General features: G+C 49.2%; 1 protein-coding gene and 1 non-coding gene across 12 annotated transcripts in view; one reads left to right on the top strand and one right to left on the bottom strand.

The window, feature by feature from the left end:
- Positions 1-17,048, top strand: part of MYO9B (myosin IXB) — an 88,140-nt gene that overhangs the window by 43,380 nt on the left and 27,712 nt on the right. For all 11 annotated transcript variants that reach the window (XM_061190276.1, XM_061190272.1, XM_061190278.1 and 8 more), the window contains 8 exons: positions 5,063-5,125; positions 5,599-5,698; positions 5,965-6,065; positions 8,016-8,145; positions 10,991-11,080; positions 12,432-12,548; positions 12,906-13,040; positions 15,109-15,230. In XM_061190276.1, the coding sequence (XP_061046259.1) occupies positions 5,063-5,125; positions 5,599-5,698; positions 5,965-6,065; positions 8,016-8,145; positions 10,991-11,080; positions 12,432-12,548; positions 12,906-13,040; positions 15,109-15,230 (858 nt within the window). The remainder of the gene's footprint in view (positions 1-5,062; positions 5,126-5,598; positions 5,699-5,964; positions 6,066-8,015; positions 8,146-10,990; positions 11,081-12,431; positions 12,549-12,905; positions 13,041-15,108; positions 15,231-17,048) is intronic.
- On the bottom strand, positions 4,158-4,230 carry TRNAR-CCU (transfer RNA arginine (anticodon CCU)). Its single transcript has one exon. It is a non-coding gene; the product is annotated as a tRNA-Arg (tRNA).

The raw sequence follows: 17,048 nt of genomic DNA, 5'->3' as shown, positions 1-17,048 counted from the left end.
TGGATGGATGAATAGATTCATGGATGGATGGATGGACGCATTGGTAGATGGGTAGATTCGTGAGAGGATGGTGGGTAGATTGATGGATTTGGATGGACAGACGGATGAGTAGGTGGGTGAGTCCATAGGTGGTAACTGGATTGTGAAGTTGACTGCCTGGTGGAAGTTAAAACAGGTCTACATTTTGTGCCAGAAATGTGAGTTCCTTAGGTGAGGGCACAGTTAAATTCAACTAAATGTGTAATGTTGAAATTGTGTTCCAAAAAAAAAACAGAAAGGAAGAAAGAAATTGTGTTCATTTGCACTCTGTGCAATGGTTATACTAATGAAAATATCTGGCAGCTTTATGCAATGAGTTAATGTTACAAGGAATTATCTATTTTGTCATAACGTCATTTCAGAATTTAATAGTATAGGATTTTTTTTTCTTTAAAAAAATTATATTCTGGATAGTTTCAAGTAGTTAAAAAAATGTAATTGTGATTTAATACTGCATAGGGTTTTGGATATTTTTCTAACAGGCAAAGGTCTTAGGAGCCAATAAAACTATGTCACAGTGGGAAAAAAAAAGGCTTTTAGGCACAGTCCATTGCCTGGTGACTCGAAGGAACCCACCCCCTCCACATTCTGACGTGAGGGTCTGCGGTGGCAGTGGGATTTGCGAAGGCACCAGGTGATGTTCTGAGCCGCAGGATAAAAAGCCTTAAATGTTAGACGTGGGGAGACCCGAGCAACAGGCCCCTGGAGGCCGTGAGACGGCACCGGTGCTTCAGGACGGGAGAGGTCCTCCAGGACTTCAAAGTATCCAGGTTCTTCTGTCCATCTAAACGTAACTGACGATCATTTCAGTTGATGGTGCCTGTTCAAGACGAGGACAGAAATGTTATTTTCCCAAATCCTTCAGCCTCTGGCTTCTTTCCTTTTTCCCACTGCCCGAGCTCTGATGGGCAGTGGTGCGGGAGAGAGACCCTCAATAAACGCAGCATCTGCTCTGGCCCCTTAGCCCTCAGGGACACTTGGAAGTGGGCCTCAGCCCCCCATGGGCTGTCCAGTGGTCCCTTCCCAACTACTGCTGGGCCCAGCTTGGCATCTGCATGGGCGGAGCCACCCACCTGTTCCCACCTGCCCCGCAGGTCTCAGCCCTTTCTCCACAAAGACCCTCACTCGTTTTATTTTATTTTATTCTATTCTAGTCTACTCTAATCTACTCTGTGCTGCGCTGCGTGGCTTGCAGGATCTTAGTTCCCCGACCAGGGATTGAACCCGGGCCCCAGCAGTGAAAGTGCTGAGTCCTGACCACTGGACCGCCAGGGAGTTCCCCCTCACTCCTTATTTTAAATCTGCTTTTCTCCCATGGGTCCATATTTTGCACAGTTGTATCTGCCACATTGCAGAGCCTCTGACCAGCAGGAAAAGCCCAGTGTATCTTACTGGGTAGAGGACACAGAAACAAACTGTTTCTTTAGTTCCAGTGGCTCCTTGGGAGCAGAGACACCAAAAGGCTGCCACATGTTTTCCTGGGTCTCAGGCTGGCTCTGCAGGCCAGAAGCCAGAGCCTTTGCTGCCAGTGGGCACCGCTCCCCGCCTTCTCCGCCCAGATCGCTCCTTCCTGCGTTCTCCATTTCATGTCCTGTGGCTGCTGAAACAAAGTACCACAGACCAATTGGCTCAAAACAATAGTTTATTCTCTCACGGTTCTGGAGGTCAGAAGTCCAAGATCAAGGTGTGGGCAGGGCCACGCTCCCTCCAGAGGCTCTAGGGGTGGATCCCTCCTGGCCTCTTCCAGCTTCTGGGGGCTCCAGGCATCCTTGGCTTGTGGCCACATCACCCCAATCTCTGCCTCTGTCTTCACGTGGTCTTCTCCCCTGCGTCTCTCTGTGATCTCCTCTTCTGTCTTTTGGGACACTTGTCCTTGGATTTAGGGCCCATCTGGACCATGGAGGAAGATCTGATCTCCAGATCCTTCACTGAATTACACCTGCAAAGACCTTTTTTTCACAGTCACAGTCACGTGTTCCAGGTAGACATGTCTTCTGGGGGCCACCATTCGATCCAGCACAGCAGCAGGGCTGGCCCTCAGCTAAGTGGCCAGCGGGTCCCACCTCAGCTCCTGTCAGGCTCCGGACCACTGTGGCCCTGGGTGACTGGATCTCATAGACCAGCTTCAGAGTCCAATCTATGGCGTCAGATTCAGGAAAGGAAGTCCTGCCTCGGCCCTCGACTGTGGCCTGCCCACACTCGGAGGAGGGAGGTACACTTCCTATCCAGGGAGCAGCTGCCGCCAGCTCACGAGGAGCAGGCCCAGACCCGGTTCTGCTTTTGGGCAGGTGACACTTCTCGATGCCACTTCCCGCTGAGGCCAAGGGTCAGGGGCAATCCAAGTCTTCCCCCAGTTCCCCAATTTTGCAAGGCCTCGTCTTCCTGTGGGCTCAAGGGCTCAGTGCCAGCGGGATCCCTGGCTCCCTCAAGAACCCCGTAGGGGCCTAGGCTCCCAGAATGATCAGCAAAGGGGAGGGGCTATGGCCAGTCAAATGACAGCTCGGGGGCTTCCCTGGTGGTGCGGTGGTTGAGAATCTGCTTGCCAATGCAGGGCACACGGGTCGGGGCCCTGGTCTGGGAGGATCCCACGTGCCGCGGAGCAACTAGGCCCGTGAGCCACAACTGCTGAGCCTGCGCGTCTGGAGCCTGTGCTCTGCAACAAGAGAGGCCGCGATAGTGAGAGGCCCGCGCACCGCGATGAAGAGTGGCCCCCGCTTGCCACAACTGGAGAAAGCCCTCGCACGGAAACAAAGACCCAACACAGCCATAAATAAATAAACAAATAAATAAAAATTTAAGGAAAAAAAAAAAATGACAGGTCGGTGCCCCTGAGGGGTCTCTGTCCTCCCGCATATGCCGACACAGTACAGGGAATCGGCTACAGACTGAGATGAAAACGTGAGTCTAGGAACAGAAGCAGCCTTCTCCCCCAGGAAAACAAACTGCTGAGAACTACAAGTTACTGGCCAGTGGAAGGAATGGAAGAAAATACGGGTTTGAAAGAAGAGACAGCACAGGCTGAGCCCTTGGAAACCCACCCGTGCAGGTTGTGTGTGCGCATGTGTCTGTGCAAGGCTGCAGACAGAAGACTGCCGTCCTGTGAGAGAGGCTGGCAGCATCCGGCAGGCCCTGGGCCAGGGGCCCGACCCTGCCACCCCTCGGGCACCAGCCTCCTCTTCTGTGTAACAGGATGGGTTCAGATGAGGGTGACCTGCAGACGTGTGCAGCTCACACACGTGGTGATAGTGGATCCCATGAGAGGCAGGGCCACTGCCAGGCTCAGGTCCCTGCCAGGCCACCTCCCTCCTGTGGGGTCCCAAGCAACGTGTGGCCTCTCCCAATTTTTAGCACCTCATCCAAGCCATCGGTGGGAGCCACAGTGCCCATCCCTGGGGGCATTTAAATCCAGGTCATTGAATCCCTGCAAAACAGTGCCTAGAACCTCGTAGTAGATCTCCAAGGAGTGTTTGATGTCTCTGTTAGCATTGAGGATGTGGCCGCAGACATGCCTTGTTCCTGCCCCAGAGCCCACATAGCCTCATGGACCCAGGTCCTTCAGATGTCCATCAACTGATAAACAGATAAGCAAAATGTGGTGTGTCTGTACGTGCAGACTATTATTCAGCCATAAAAAAGTATGAAGTTCTGATACACGCTACAATGTGGCTGAATCTCAGAATCATTGGGTTGAGTGAAAGTAAGCAGACACAATATTCGGTTGACCCTTGAACAATGCAGGGGTTAGTCGAAAATCCAAGGATTACTTAGAGTTGGTCCTCTGTATCTGAGGTTCCTCCAAATCCACGGTTCCTACGTATCTGGTTCCACATCCATGGATGGAACCAACCTCAGATCACGTAGGACTGTAGCATTTACTATTGAAAAAATCCATGTATAAGCAGACCCACGGTTCAAACCTGTGCTATTCAAGGGTCAGCTGTACTGTACATACTAAATGAGTGGATTTATTTATTTATTTATTTATTTATTTATTTATTTAGGCTGTGCTGGTTCTTTGTTGCGCACGCGAGCTTGTCTCGTTGCGGCACGCGGGCTGTAGAGCGCACGGGCTCAGTAGTTGTGGTGCAAGAGCTTAGTTGCAGTATGTGGGATCTTAGTTCCCTGACCAGGGATGGAACCTGGGCCCCCTGCATTAGGAACACGGAGTCCTAACCACTGGACCACCAGGGAAATCCCCTATTTTTTTTTTAAATTCTAGAACATCCAAACTAATCTTTAGGGGTTGGTCAGTGGCTGCTTGAGGGTGGGTGGCAGGGAGAAATGACAAAGGGCCCACAGAGACATCTCAGGGTGATGGATGTGTTCAGTATCTTGGTCATGGCGGTGGACTCACAGGGATTTGCATGTGTCACAACTCATCCAGTCACACACTCTAAGTCTATTGTGCATCAATTATGCCTAATAAAGCTATTTTTGAAAATTACGTGAAAGGACCCAGTCAAAACTCATCCCGTTGCACACTTTGAGTATGTACAGTTTATCGTGTATCAATCATCAATAAAGTTGTTTCAAAAAGAATAGAAAAGTGAATCCATTATTTTGTATTTCGATTTTCAATTAGAGAAACATTTCATGGCTGGGGAGATGGTGGGAGCAGGGTTCAACCTTGCAGTGTTATTCGTGGGCACATGGGTCCAATCGTTTCAATTCCTGCCACCTGTGGGGCGTCCTGTGTGATGCCAGGTTGGGCTTCCATACAGCTGTCATCCCAAATCTGGTCTGGAGGGCAGAAGTGGCCAGCCCAGGTTCCTTATTTTTATAGATGGTAGTCGTAGGGCGAGGCACATTTATGATGATTGTATTTACCTTTAGAGTAAGATTTTCAACGTTTAGGTTGCTTGTTTACCACACTCAAGGTGATTACCTTTAGGTCCCTGTGTTTACCGTGGGTCCAGGGATGTTAATCTGCAGCTGGCTTTTCCATGGTAACAAATCACTCTTGTTCTTCAAGGAAACAGTATTAACGTGTAACACTTGTCCTTCTTTTTCCTCTTGATGACAGAGCTGTTGTCGAAAAGTACCTGCTTGAAAAGTCTCGCCTGGTGTCTCAAGAGAAGGATGAGAGGTAGGGGGATATTTCCTTGGTGATCCATCATGTCTGCCTTCTTCCCTATGAAGGAGAGAAGCAGATGTCCTGAGATGGGGGAAATCTACAGGAGGCCATGGCGGATCTCCTGGGAGCGTGAGCTTTGCCACCTTCTTGTGCCTCCCCGGGGCTTTTACTGGAGTAGGTGCTCAGATGTCTGCCAGAATGTGGTTAGATTAGAAGCATCTCTGATCCACCAGTGAGCAAGACATATGCCCACCGCCTGAGGAATCTACTCGCTGGAGGAGCTCCTGGTTTGATTTTTGGGTTTGTTTTTTTTTTTTTTTTTTCTTAAGACATTATAAGAATCGACTTATTGTCTCAAATTTGTACATAGTCGAGCTGCTGTTTCCTCCCTGGCCTGGTCTCCAAAGCAATATTAGTAGTGGTTTGAAGAGTAGCTGTCACTCGGCCTCCAAAAACAACTTTTTTCTCCTAATTTTGACCTACAGGAACTACCATGTGTTTTATTATTTGTTACTTGGCGTCAGCGAGGAAGAGCGTCAGGAATTTCAGCTCAAGCAGCCTGAAGATTATTTCTACCTCAACCAGGTAAACAGCCCCGAGGCCCAACCACAAATGCAGCCTCTGTTCCCCACGGGCTCTTTACGCGCTGCTGGGGGGGTCAGAGGCCATCCGCCTTGGCCCTCTCTAGCCCCCAAACCGACTCCAAGGAGGCCCAGAGGGGGGCGGCATAAAGGACCCCATTCATTCCCCACGTCCTGGGCCATACCCCATCAGTTCCAGCCAAAATCATCCTCGCACGCCACCCTCACCAGCCCAGAAGTACCCAGAGCACTGCCGACTTTGTTTTTCAGCATAACTTGAAGATTGAAGATGGGGAGGACCTCAAGCACGACTTTGAAAGACTCAAGCAGGCCATGGAGATGGTGGGCTTCCTCCCTGCCACCAAGAAGCAGTAAGTGGGCGGGCCCAGCTGCCCTGCCATCTCCCACACAGGCACCCCTCGGGCTTACCAGTCACTCTGAGATGTGACCCACCCCCTCGTAGGAGCCTCACTAAGGAGAGTAGCGCAGTGACAGGGGATGCTCGTCATTAGCCATTGGGAGATGCCAATTAAAACCACAGGGCTTTTCAAAGGTCATTCATCATTTTAAAATCTTTTTTTTTTTTTTTGGCTGCATCACTTGGCTTGTGGGATCTTAGTTCCCCGACCAGGGATCGGATCCGGGCCCTCGGCAGTGAAAGCACAGAGTCCTAACCACTGGACCGCCAGGGAATTCCTCCATCATTTAAAAATCTTAAGCCCCACATTAACAGACTAATTAACAGATTCTGTTAATTAGCAGAAAACTACACTATCTCAGTAGATGAAGAAAGAAATCTAATAAAATAAAATTTACTCAGGTATATTTACCCAAAAAACAAAAAACCACAGGGCTTTTGCCCGACAGTGTGGGTATACTTCACAGTACGGAGCTGTACACTTAAAAACGGTCAAGAAAGCAAATTTTATATGATGTGTATTTGACCACAATTAAAAATTGTTTTAATTCTTCAAAACCACACAGGGTGTTCTCCACACCTGCCCGGGCGACCAGGATACCCAGAGGGAACATCTCTGCCGAGCATGGTGCTAGGGGGGCACGAATGGGGCCAACTGCTGTGGACAACCATTTGGCAGTTTCTACTACGGATGCGTGTACACAACCAAATGCATGCATTTGCTCACCCAGAGACACACACATGAAGGCACACAGCAGCCTTGTTTATAACAGGCCCCAAACCTGGAAACCCTCCCAAATGCCCACCAACCAGAGATTAAATAAATAAACACATTGTGATATATCCCTTCAGGGGTCAGCAAACTTTCTGGAGAGCAACAGATAGTAAATATTCTCAGCTTTGTGGGCCACATGGTCTCTGTGGCATGTTCTTTGCGTTCTGTTTTCTTTCTTAACGACCCTTTAAAAATTGAAGAACCGTTCCTCCCCACCACCCCACCCAGCGGGATCTTAGTTCCCTGACCAGGGATTGAACCCGCGCCCTCGGCAGTGAAAGTGCAGACCACCAGGAATTCCCTTAAGAACCGTTCTTAGCTAAGGGGCTGTACAAAAATGGGACCCCAGTTTGCCAACTACCTGGACAACCCCACACACAGCAGTGGTTCTCACTGGGGCCCCAATTGCGCCCCCAGGGGACACTTGGGCTTGCCTGGAGACATTTTGGAGTGTCACACTGGAGGGGTGGGAGGGGAGCCAGGTAGGTAGAAGCCAGGTGCCAGCAGTGCGGAGACTGAGAAGTGCTGGTCGGCAGCATTGACAAGGGACAGTGCTATACACGGTAACACGCCTGGCTCTCCCATCTCACACCTTTTCAGTAAGAGGCCAGATGCAAGTACACGTGATTTCACCGAAGTCAGGTTCACAGACGGTGTCAGATGTCAGGACAGTGGTTCCTCTGTGTGGGCTTGGTGGGGCCGGGGGGATGGTTCCAGGGCCCAAAATGTTCTATTCCTTGGTCTGAGTGCCAGTTACAGGTATCTGTACATTTTGTGACACTTCATCAGAACTCTATACTTGGGGAATTGTGTGCTTTTTTTTTTTTTCTGTATTTTTTTTTTGTATGCATGTTATGGCTCCATAAAAAGAAAAATTTTAAGCTCCCCCCAACACCACTACAACCAAAAAAAAAAAAAAATAGAGATATGTGCCTCCCAAGTCCTATTCCACAAAGAGAGTCCCCAGTGGAGGATTGGACATCTTTCAGATTTCGTGTGTTCTGACTGGAATTGCTGGTTTTACGAATTCAGCCTCGTTCACTGGAAACTTGGGCCCAGTTCACTGGAAACTATTGCTGTCTCACGACTGGGGAAGGTGCCCCGACCTAGGTTCCTTTTCTCCCCCAGGATCTTTTCCATCCTCTCGGCCATCCTGTACCTGGGCAACGTCACTTACAAGAAGAAAGCCACGGGCCGAGACGAAGGCTTGGAGGTGGGGCCCCCCGCGGCGCTGGACACACTGTCACAGCTTCTGAAGGTACTGCCCCCTGTCCTCAGCCACAGCGGCCACCGAGGCCCAGAACTTCCTTCACTGACTGCACTTCTGTAAACTGGGGCCTGCCTGCCTGCTTCCTCCCCCCACCATCTCTGCTGTGTCCCTTCCTCATTTCTTTTTTTTTTTTTTTTTAATTGAGGTATAATTAACATATGACATTATTTTAGTTTCAGGTATACAACATAATGATTCGGTATCTGTATATGTTGCAAAATGATCACCGCAGTAAGTCTAGTTACATTTGTCACCCTAGGTGGCTACAGGGTTTTCTTTTCTCTTGTGATGAGAACTTCTAAGGTCTACTCTCTTAGCAACTTTCAATTATGCAATACGGTAATGTTAGCCACAGTCGCCATGCTATACACTACATCCCCATGACTTATTTTATAAGTTTGTGCCTTTTGACCACCTTCACACATTTTGCCCATCCTCCATCTCTGGCAGCCACCATTCTCTTCTCTGTATCTATGAGCTTGATGGGGAGTTGGGGGTTGCTTTTCGTTTTTTAAAATTCCATATATAAGTGAGAGATTTTTTTCCATTATAGGTTATTAAAAGATATTGAGTATAGTTCCCTTTGCTATATGCTATACAGTTGGTTGTGTATTTTATACATAGTAGTGTGTATACTTTATTTTTTTATTTTTTTATTTTTTATTTTTTTTGGCTGCGTTGGGTCTTCGTTGCTGCACACGGGCTTTTCTCTGGTTGTGGAGAGCGGGGGCTACTCTTCGTTGCGGTGCACGGGCTTCTCATTGCGGTGGCTTCTCTTGTTGCGGACCATGGGCTCTAGGCGTGTGGGCTTTAGTTGTGGCTCGTGGGCTCTAGAGCGCAGGCTCAGTAGTTGTGGCGCACGGGCTTAGTTGTTCCACAGCATGTGGGCTTTTCCCAGACCAGGGCTCGAACCTGTGTCCCCTACATTGGCAGGCGAATTCTTAACCACTGCACCACCAGGGAAGCCCCGTAGTGTGTATACTTTAACCCCAAACACCTAATTTATCCCTCGCCCCACCCTTTCCCCTTTGGTAACCATAAGTTTGTTTTCTATGTGATTCTGTTTCTCTCTTGTAAATAAGTTTGTATCATTTTTTAAATTATTTTTAAATTTCTTTTATTTTTGGTTGCATCGGTTTTTAATTGCGGCACGTGGGATCTTCATTGCGGCATGCGGCTTCTTTCTTGTGGCGCATGGGCTTCTCTCTAGTTGTGGCGTGTGGGCTCAGTAGTTGTGGCTCACGGGCTTAGTTGCCCCATGGCATGTGGGATCTTAGTTCCCTGACCAGGGATCGAACCCGCATCTCCTGCATTGGAAGGCGGATTCTTTACCACTGGACCACCAGGGAAGTCCCTGTATCCTTTTTTTTTAGATTCCACATATAAGCGATATCATATGATATTTATCTTTCTCTGTCTGACTTACTTCACTTAGAATGATAGTCTCTAAGTCCATCCATGTTGCTGCAGATGGCATTATTTCATTCTTTTTTATGGCTGAGTAATATTCAATTGTATATATGTGCCACATCTTCTTTATCCATTCATCTGTTGATGGACACTTGGATTGCTTCCGTGTCTCAGCTATTGTAAATAATGCTGCTGTGAACATTGGGGTACGGGTATCTTTTTGACCCTTCCTCATTTCAGAAGGACTCCCTCTGGGGCTCTCCCATCTCAGCCCCTCACTTGAAAGGCTCTTCAAAATTATCGTTTATATATATATATAAAACTGAATCACTTTGCTGTACACCTGAAACTAACATAATATTGTAAATCAACTATACTTCAATTTTTTAAAAAAATCATCTTTTGATCAGCGAGGTCATTTTGTGATTGGACCATCCCCTCGTCCGCTTGTCCTCAACCCCAGGAGCACTGGGCAGTCGTTTGGGGGGTACTACTGTCATCTGGTGGATGGAGGCCAGGGATGCTGTTTGACATAATGGAATGCACAAGACAGTCCCCCTACAGCAAAGAATGACCCAGCCCCAAATACCTGTGGTGCTGAGGCTGTCTTCTAAGCATGCATTCCATCTGTGCCTCTTAAAGTGCACCTGCGTCAGGGAGCCCCAGCTCCTGTTGTGTTCATGAGGATGAGTGAGCACATCTGCTGGGAGACCGGGGCTGCTCTGCTGCCCTAACACTTGATTTCTGATGGATGGGACTCGGCAGTCGGGGAGAGCCAGGCCCCTTGCTCAGCCCCTGCACCCAGGCCAGGAACCCACTCCAACAGCGACAGCTTTAACACAGGTCGCCAGGCAGCACCTGGGCCCGAGGCCCGCAGTGACACCCAGGCCTGTGTCACCACACTGTCAGGGCCATCGAGCAAGCCTGTGGGTGGGGATAATTTTGAGACACACCAGGCGTAGCACACACTGTGGATTGGCAGCCCTGAGGGTGGGCTTTGGGCCCACTTCCCGGCCCAGCTACTGGGTGTCCTTCTCCCTCCCTCCCCATGCCTTGCCTCAGTGACACAAGGATCCAGTCCATGAGCTCTCCAACTTTCCTCCCCTTCTCTCTCTCTTTTTTTTTTTAAATTAATTAATTAATTTTTTAAATTGAAGCATAGTTGGTTTACAGTGCTGTGTTAGTTTCTGGTGTATAGCAAAGTGATTCATATATATGTGTTTGTGTGTGCGTATGAATATATATATATATTCTTTTTTAGATTCTTTTCCATTATAGGTTATTCCAAGATATTGAATATAGTTCACTGTGCTATACAGTAGGACCTCGTTGTTTATCTATTTTATATAAAAATAGTAGTGGTATCTGTTAATCCCAAGCTTCTAATTTATCCCTCCCCCCCCACCCCTTGACCCTGAAACAGGTGAAGCGAGAAATCTTAGTGGAAGTTCTGACCAAAAGAAAAACGGTGACCTCCAATGACAAACTCATCCTTCCCTATAGTCTCAGCGAGGTGAGTGCTGCCCTAGGCTTCCGTGAGGTGCCAGGCCTGGAAATATGAGTGCTCAGGGCAGAGGGGGAGTCCTTTGGGAACAGCTGGAATGGGTAGTCTTTTTCCTGCCCCTAAGGTGACAGAGGAGAACCCTGGCGACACTCTGGTTTTCGCGTGAGCTCAGGTGTGGTGCAAAGCAGCCTGTACAGCTCGAAGGCCAGAGCCGGGGCCACGTGTGTTGGTGTCTGTGTACAGCTGCTCAGTGGGCACGCTGGTTCCCACCAGCAGAGGATAGCCACCTGTGGCCCACAGTCCAAACTCTGCCCCCTGCCTGCTTCTGTCAATAAAGCTTTATTTTCATACAACCACACCCATTCATTCACATGCTGCTCTCCTGCTGCAGCGACAGAGCTGATCCTATTGACTCACTGGCCCTTGCCCGAAAAAGCTTGCCGACCCCAGGGCTTGAGCATGACCTTTACAACCGTTGTGTGGGTCCCTAAACCTTGATAAGGCACCTCTCCCTGGCCTTTGCCCCAGCCTCGACGTTTTCTCTGTGATGTGTTTTTCTTGTGTTTTTACACCTCTAGACTTGTAGCTTGGGGAGCAGCAGGAAAGTACCTAGCCGCGGTTGGGGGGGGGGGATTTTTAGCTGGTGGTGGAAGCTGGTCAGGCATCTGAAATGGGTACTGCAGACAGCTGGAGCCCCTGTGGGCAAAGGCACCCAGCCGTGGTACGTGAAAGGTGCCGCAGGTCACCTGAGCCTGCAGCACGGCTGCTCCCCAGAGGCGCCAAGCTGAGCAGAAAAAGACCAGGTACAGGGCTGCGTCCTACACGGCTCCATTTCCACAAAACCAGAGGGACTCGTTCTAGATCTTGATAGCAGGCCAAGTGAGTCTTGTCACAACTTAGATCTGAGAACATACAAAGAAGGAATTCCTTTTATGTAAATTAGACCCCAACAAGCCTTTTTAAAAAATGGTAAAGACCATCACTGCTTTTAGGCACCCAGTGGTGGGGCCATGGTGCTCCCAGAACCACAAGGGACCTGGCTTTGAACCCAGCCCAGCCTCCTGGTTTGTTCTCCCACGGTGCCCTCCCTGAGTCTGCGTTCCCACCCCAGCAGTCCCCAGGGTGCTCTGAGGCCAGCCAGCCCATGAGAAAGACTTGGCCAAACCGCAGGCTGCCAGGTCAGGGCTTCACGCTTCATGCTTGGGTGGGCCAGGGCATCCAAGCTGACAGGACAGCGTGCAAAGTGAGAAGGGGGCTTGTCAGATGAGTTGGGTGTTTCAAGTCACCACTTCAATCTCCCTGTGCATACAGACCTCAGGGCCTGCCCTGCCAAGGTGTGACACCCCCTCTGTGCCCACAGGCCATCACCGCCCGCGACTCCATGGCCAAGTCACTATACAGCGCCCTGTTTGATTGGATCGTGCTGCGGATCAACCACGCCCTCCTCAACAAGAAGGACATGGAAGAGTCCGTCTCGGTGAGGACTACACACCCTCGGCAGGCAACCCATGACATCAGCTGCAGTCGGTCGGGCACAGGCCAGTTCCTCCCAGGGCAGGGCCAGGGAACCAACGGGATGCGATTCTCAGGGCCCAGCACAGAATGAAAACACAGGACTCCGGGCTTCCACTGCAGGGGGTACCGGTTCAATCCCTGGTCGAGGAACTAATATCCTGCATGCCATGCAGCGTGGCCCAAAACAAAACAAAAACCAAAAATCAAAAAACCATAGGGCTCCTTGTTTAATATTACAGGTTCTAAGGCCCTCACCACCAGACAGGTTGCTCCTGAGGGAGGGCCCACCAGTAATAACCATTCCCTCTCTCTCCCCCAGTGCTTGTCCATCGGGGTCCTCGACATCTTTGGGTTTGAAGACTTTGAGAGGAACAGTTTTGAACAGTTCTGCATCAACTACGCCAACGAGCAGCTCCAGTATTACTTCAACCAGCACATTTTCAAACTGGAGCAGGTAAGGAAATACCATCTTATTCGCGCATCCCACCCAAGGAGGAACAGAACGAGCCAGAACCGGGATCTCCCTTGGGACCTGGTTTGTCATCAAACCCGCCCCAGAATTTTTCTCTGCAAGAAAAGGGAGGGTCTGGGAACATTCCCACCAAGCCCAGGATGAGGCAAACGGCAGGGATATTTGGGGCCACAGGTCAATTTTGTACCTTCTCTCTGCTCAGACATGAAAGTCCTTTTGGTGGGAGAGAAACTGAATTGCCTTGTAAGGATTTGCTTCAGTCGACCATAAAGATATCCTGTCTTACGCGTCTTCTCACTGAGAAATAACCAGCCGTCTTTACCCAAGTATCATCCTTCCCATGATTGATTCTGATGGGGAAAGAAAACTGATGGGTTTATAGAGATGTTTAGCTAATTTTACTATTACGCCTTTTGGCTGAAACTCACATTTCTCACTTGAAATATGGCTGGTCCGAATTGAGTTGTGCAGGAAATGCAAAATACATAGCGGATTGCAAAGACATAGCTTGGGGGCAAAAAGGGAATGTAAAATGCCTTGTTGGTAATTTTCTATGTCAATTACATGTTGACATACATCATACACCTTGGGTATGTTGGGTTAAATTAAGTATATTGTTAAAGTTAACTTCACCTGTTTCTTTTCACATTTTTAAACATGGCTGTTAGAAATTCGAAGTGACATGGGTCTCTCACATTATATGACTATCGGACATTGCAGTTCCAGAGCAGGGGCCGCCCAAAGTTATTGGCACGTGGCCACGCCCATTTGTTGACATAGCATCTGTGGCTGCTTTCACGATACAACAGCAAAGCTGAGTCATTGTGTAGACACCATCTAACTTGTAAAGCCTAACATATTTACCATCTGGCCCTTTACAAAGAAAGCTTGCTGACCCCTGGGGGGTTTTACGTGTGATTTTCAGCACTTTGCTGTGATACAGTAAATCCCCTACATTACGAATGAGTTCCATTCCGAGGGCGCGTTTGTAAGTACAATTTGTTCGTAAGTCCAACAAAGTTAGCCTAGGTATGCAACTAACACCATTGGCTATATAGTACTGTACTGTAATAGGTTTATAATACTTTTCACACAAATAATACATAAAAAACAAACAAACAGGGACTTCCCTGGTGGCACAGTGGTTAAGAATCCACCTGCCAATGCAGGGGACAGGGGTTCGAGCCCTGGTCCGGGAAGATCCCACATGCCGCGGAGCAACTAGGCCTGTGCGCCACAACTACCGTGCCTGTGCTCTGGAGCCCGCGAGCCACAACTACTGAGCCCACGTGCCACAGCTACTGAAGCCCACGCGCCTAGAGCCCGTGCTCCACAACAAGAGAAGCCACCGCAATGAGAAGCCTGCGCACCGCACCGAAGAGTAGCCCCCGCTCATTGCAACTAGAGAAAGCCCGCGCACAACAACGAAGACCCCATGCAGCCAAAAATAAATTAATTAAAAAAAAACAAACAAACAAACACAAAAAATAAAGAAAACATTTTTAATCTTACAGTACAGTACCTTGAAAAGTACAGTAGTACAGTACAACAGCTGGCATACAGAGGCTGGCATCGAGTGAACAGGAAAGAAGGGTTACTGACTGGAGGAGGGAGAGGAGGTGGGCGATGGTAGAGCTGAAGGATCGTCAGCAATAGGAGACGGAGGGCAAGCTGCCCAACCACTTGTAGAGGACGCACACATGTGACAATGTACGCCAGACACGTGAACTAACTTAAGTGATTGGACACGCAAGTGCACGTTTGCATCTTTGCAAGTTCGCAACTTGAAGGTTCGTATGTAGGGGACTTACTGTAGATGTTTGAGAATGTGCGTTCCTGTGGCTAACTGTTCATTTATTGAATAATTTTCTATTTTTATTGTTATATTCCTGTTGGTACATTAATGTGCATTCTATGTTATTTGCACATTTATATTTCAATATGTACAGGCATGCGTAAATAAAACATGTTTTTTATGCAACGTGTGCTACGTAAATATTAACCTGTCCATGAAATGATGAACTTACCGGATACCCCTCGAACCCTGCAGGAGGAGTACCAGAGCGAAGGGATCTCGTGGCACAACATCGACTACACAGACAACGTTGGCTGCATCCATCTGATCAGCAAGAAGCCCACTGGCCTCTTCTATCTCCTGGATGAAGAGAGCAAGTGAGTGTCCACGGCCCAGTGCGTCCGCTGGCACTCATTCCGGCTCTGCAGCCCCAGAGCCTTAACCCAAATCCATACCATCCCAAGAACTTCCAAGTTGCTCAGACTCATGCGGCCACAAATCCTGACCTCACGTTTGCAAAATACAGTACCATCCACCACAGAAATATTAACACTCGAGATAGCTATGAGCTTGGAAACACACCCTCCTGGGAGTCCTCGGGAAAGTATTATGGGACCTGAATCTAGAAACTGGGCACAGGCTTGGTGCGTCCTTGCAAAGGGCAGGGCGTGGAATCAGGGGCCCAGATGCGAGACTCTCCACCAAGCCTGCCGCCCCTCGTCCTCAGGACACGACGAAGGCTGGAGAAGGTATTTTTAAGGTGCTTCATGCTTGGTCACCCAGCCAGAGTTCCTGAAATCGCAGATAGCCTAAACCAACAGAAATGTATTCTCTCACAGTTTTGGAGACGAGAAGTCCAAAATCAGTATTGGTGGGCTGAAATCAAAGTGTGGGAAGGGCCACCCTCCCTCCAAAGGCTCTAGGGGAGGATGCTTCTTTGCATCTTCCAGCTTCTGGGGGTCCAGGTGTTCTTGGCTTGTGGCCGTATCACTCGAATCAATCTCTGCCTCTGTAGTTACATCATCTTCTCTCTTTCTGTCTCATCCCCTCTTATAAGGACTCCAGTCCTATTAGATTAGTGCCAACCCTAATGACCTCCCTTTTTTTTTTTTTTTTTTTTTTTTTTTTGGTCATACCACCACGCAGCTTGTGGGATCTTAGTTCCCCGACCAGAGGTTGAACCCTGGGCCCTCAGTAGTGAAAGCTCTGAGACCTAACCACTGGACTGCCAGGGAATTTCCCCCTGATGACCTCATCTTAACTTGATTACATCTAAGGTCACATTCACAGGTTCTGGGGGTCCGGATGTGGACAGTCTTTTTATCAACCACTTTATCAGGCCCCTTGTTTGCTGCTGAAGTCCCCTCAGGGCTGGTGTGAATCAGGCGTACCTCCTGTCTCAGACCAAGTCCCGTCCAGGACAGGACACATCCATCCTAGGCCGGGATCTGGGGAGAGAATGTTTAGACAAGGGAAGAGGCAGGGTGCTAGGAAGGGCTAAATCATCACTCCCAGGAAACTCCCAGAACCGAATCTGGGGGAAGCGTGCAAGACAGGGCGGGGCTGAGCAGGGTCGGATTTGTCTTTGTTTAAAATCTTGCTATTTAAAGAAAAAAAAAAGAAAATCTTGCTATTTTAGTTCATCATGGAGTTGGGGGAATGGGGGCAGGGGCGGAGAAGGCATTAAATTGAATTTTCTAAAATAGTGCGTTAAAATGTTATTTATTTCCACAACTGAGTGAATGGATCTCTCACTCTCCACACCCTGGCCCTGGCAATGATGTGCCTTGTAGCTACAGAATCTCCTCCTCTGCCCCCTGTTAAGCCATGGAGCCAGGCATCGGGGATTTGGAGGCACGTCTTGCTGCCTGTGTTTTGCGGTGAGGCCAGGCAGAGGCTGGGGATACCAGAGCTGGCTGTGGCATTTCCTTCCAGGGAGGCCAAAATAGCCAGGTACAACAGCTCCCTTATTCTGCCCCCAGCCCCCTTCCCTGCTTCATCCCGGTCTCCCGGCCCCTCCCTCTAACAGAGGAGCACGGGCAAGACCCACTCCAAGACACAGCACCCAGGTGCAGTTGGACCTGAGACCAGAAGTCACCCCGTCCTGAGATCATTCCAGGAGCTGCCCATGGTAGGCCCAGGTCCCAGTCTTGCCTGGACCGCACGTTCGCGTGAGCCCTGGGCTGCTCTGCCTG

Source organism: Eubalaena glacialis, chromosome 4, assembly GCF_028564815.1.
Source record: "Eubalaena glacialis isolate mEubGla1 chromosome 4, mEubGla1.1.hap2.+ XY, whole genome shotgun sequence".
NCBI classification, from domain to species: Eukaryota; Metazoa; Chordata; class Mammalia; order Artiodactyla; family Balaenidae; genus Eubalaena; species Eubalaena glacialis.
Note: the sequence above shows the minus strand (reverse complement) of the source record. Positions and strands in the feature narration are given on the sequence as shown.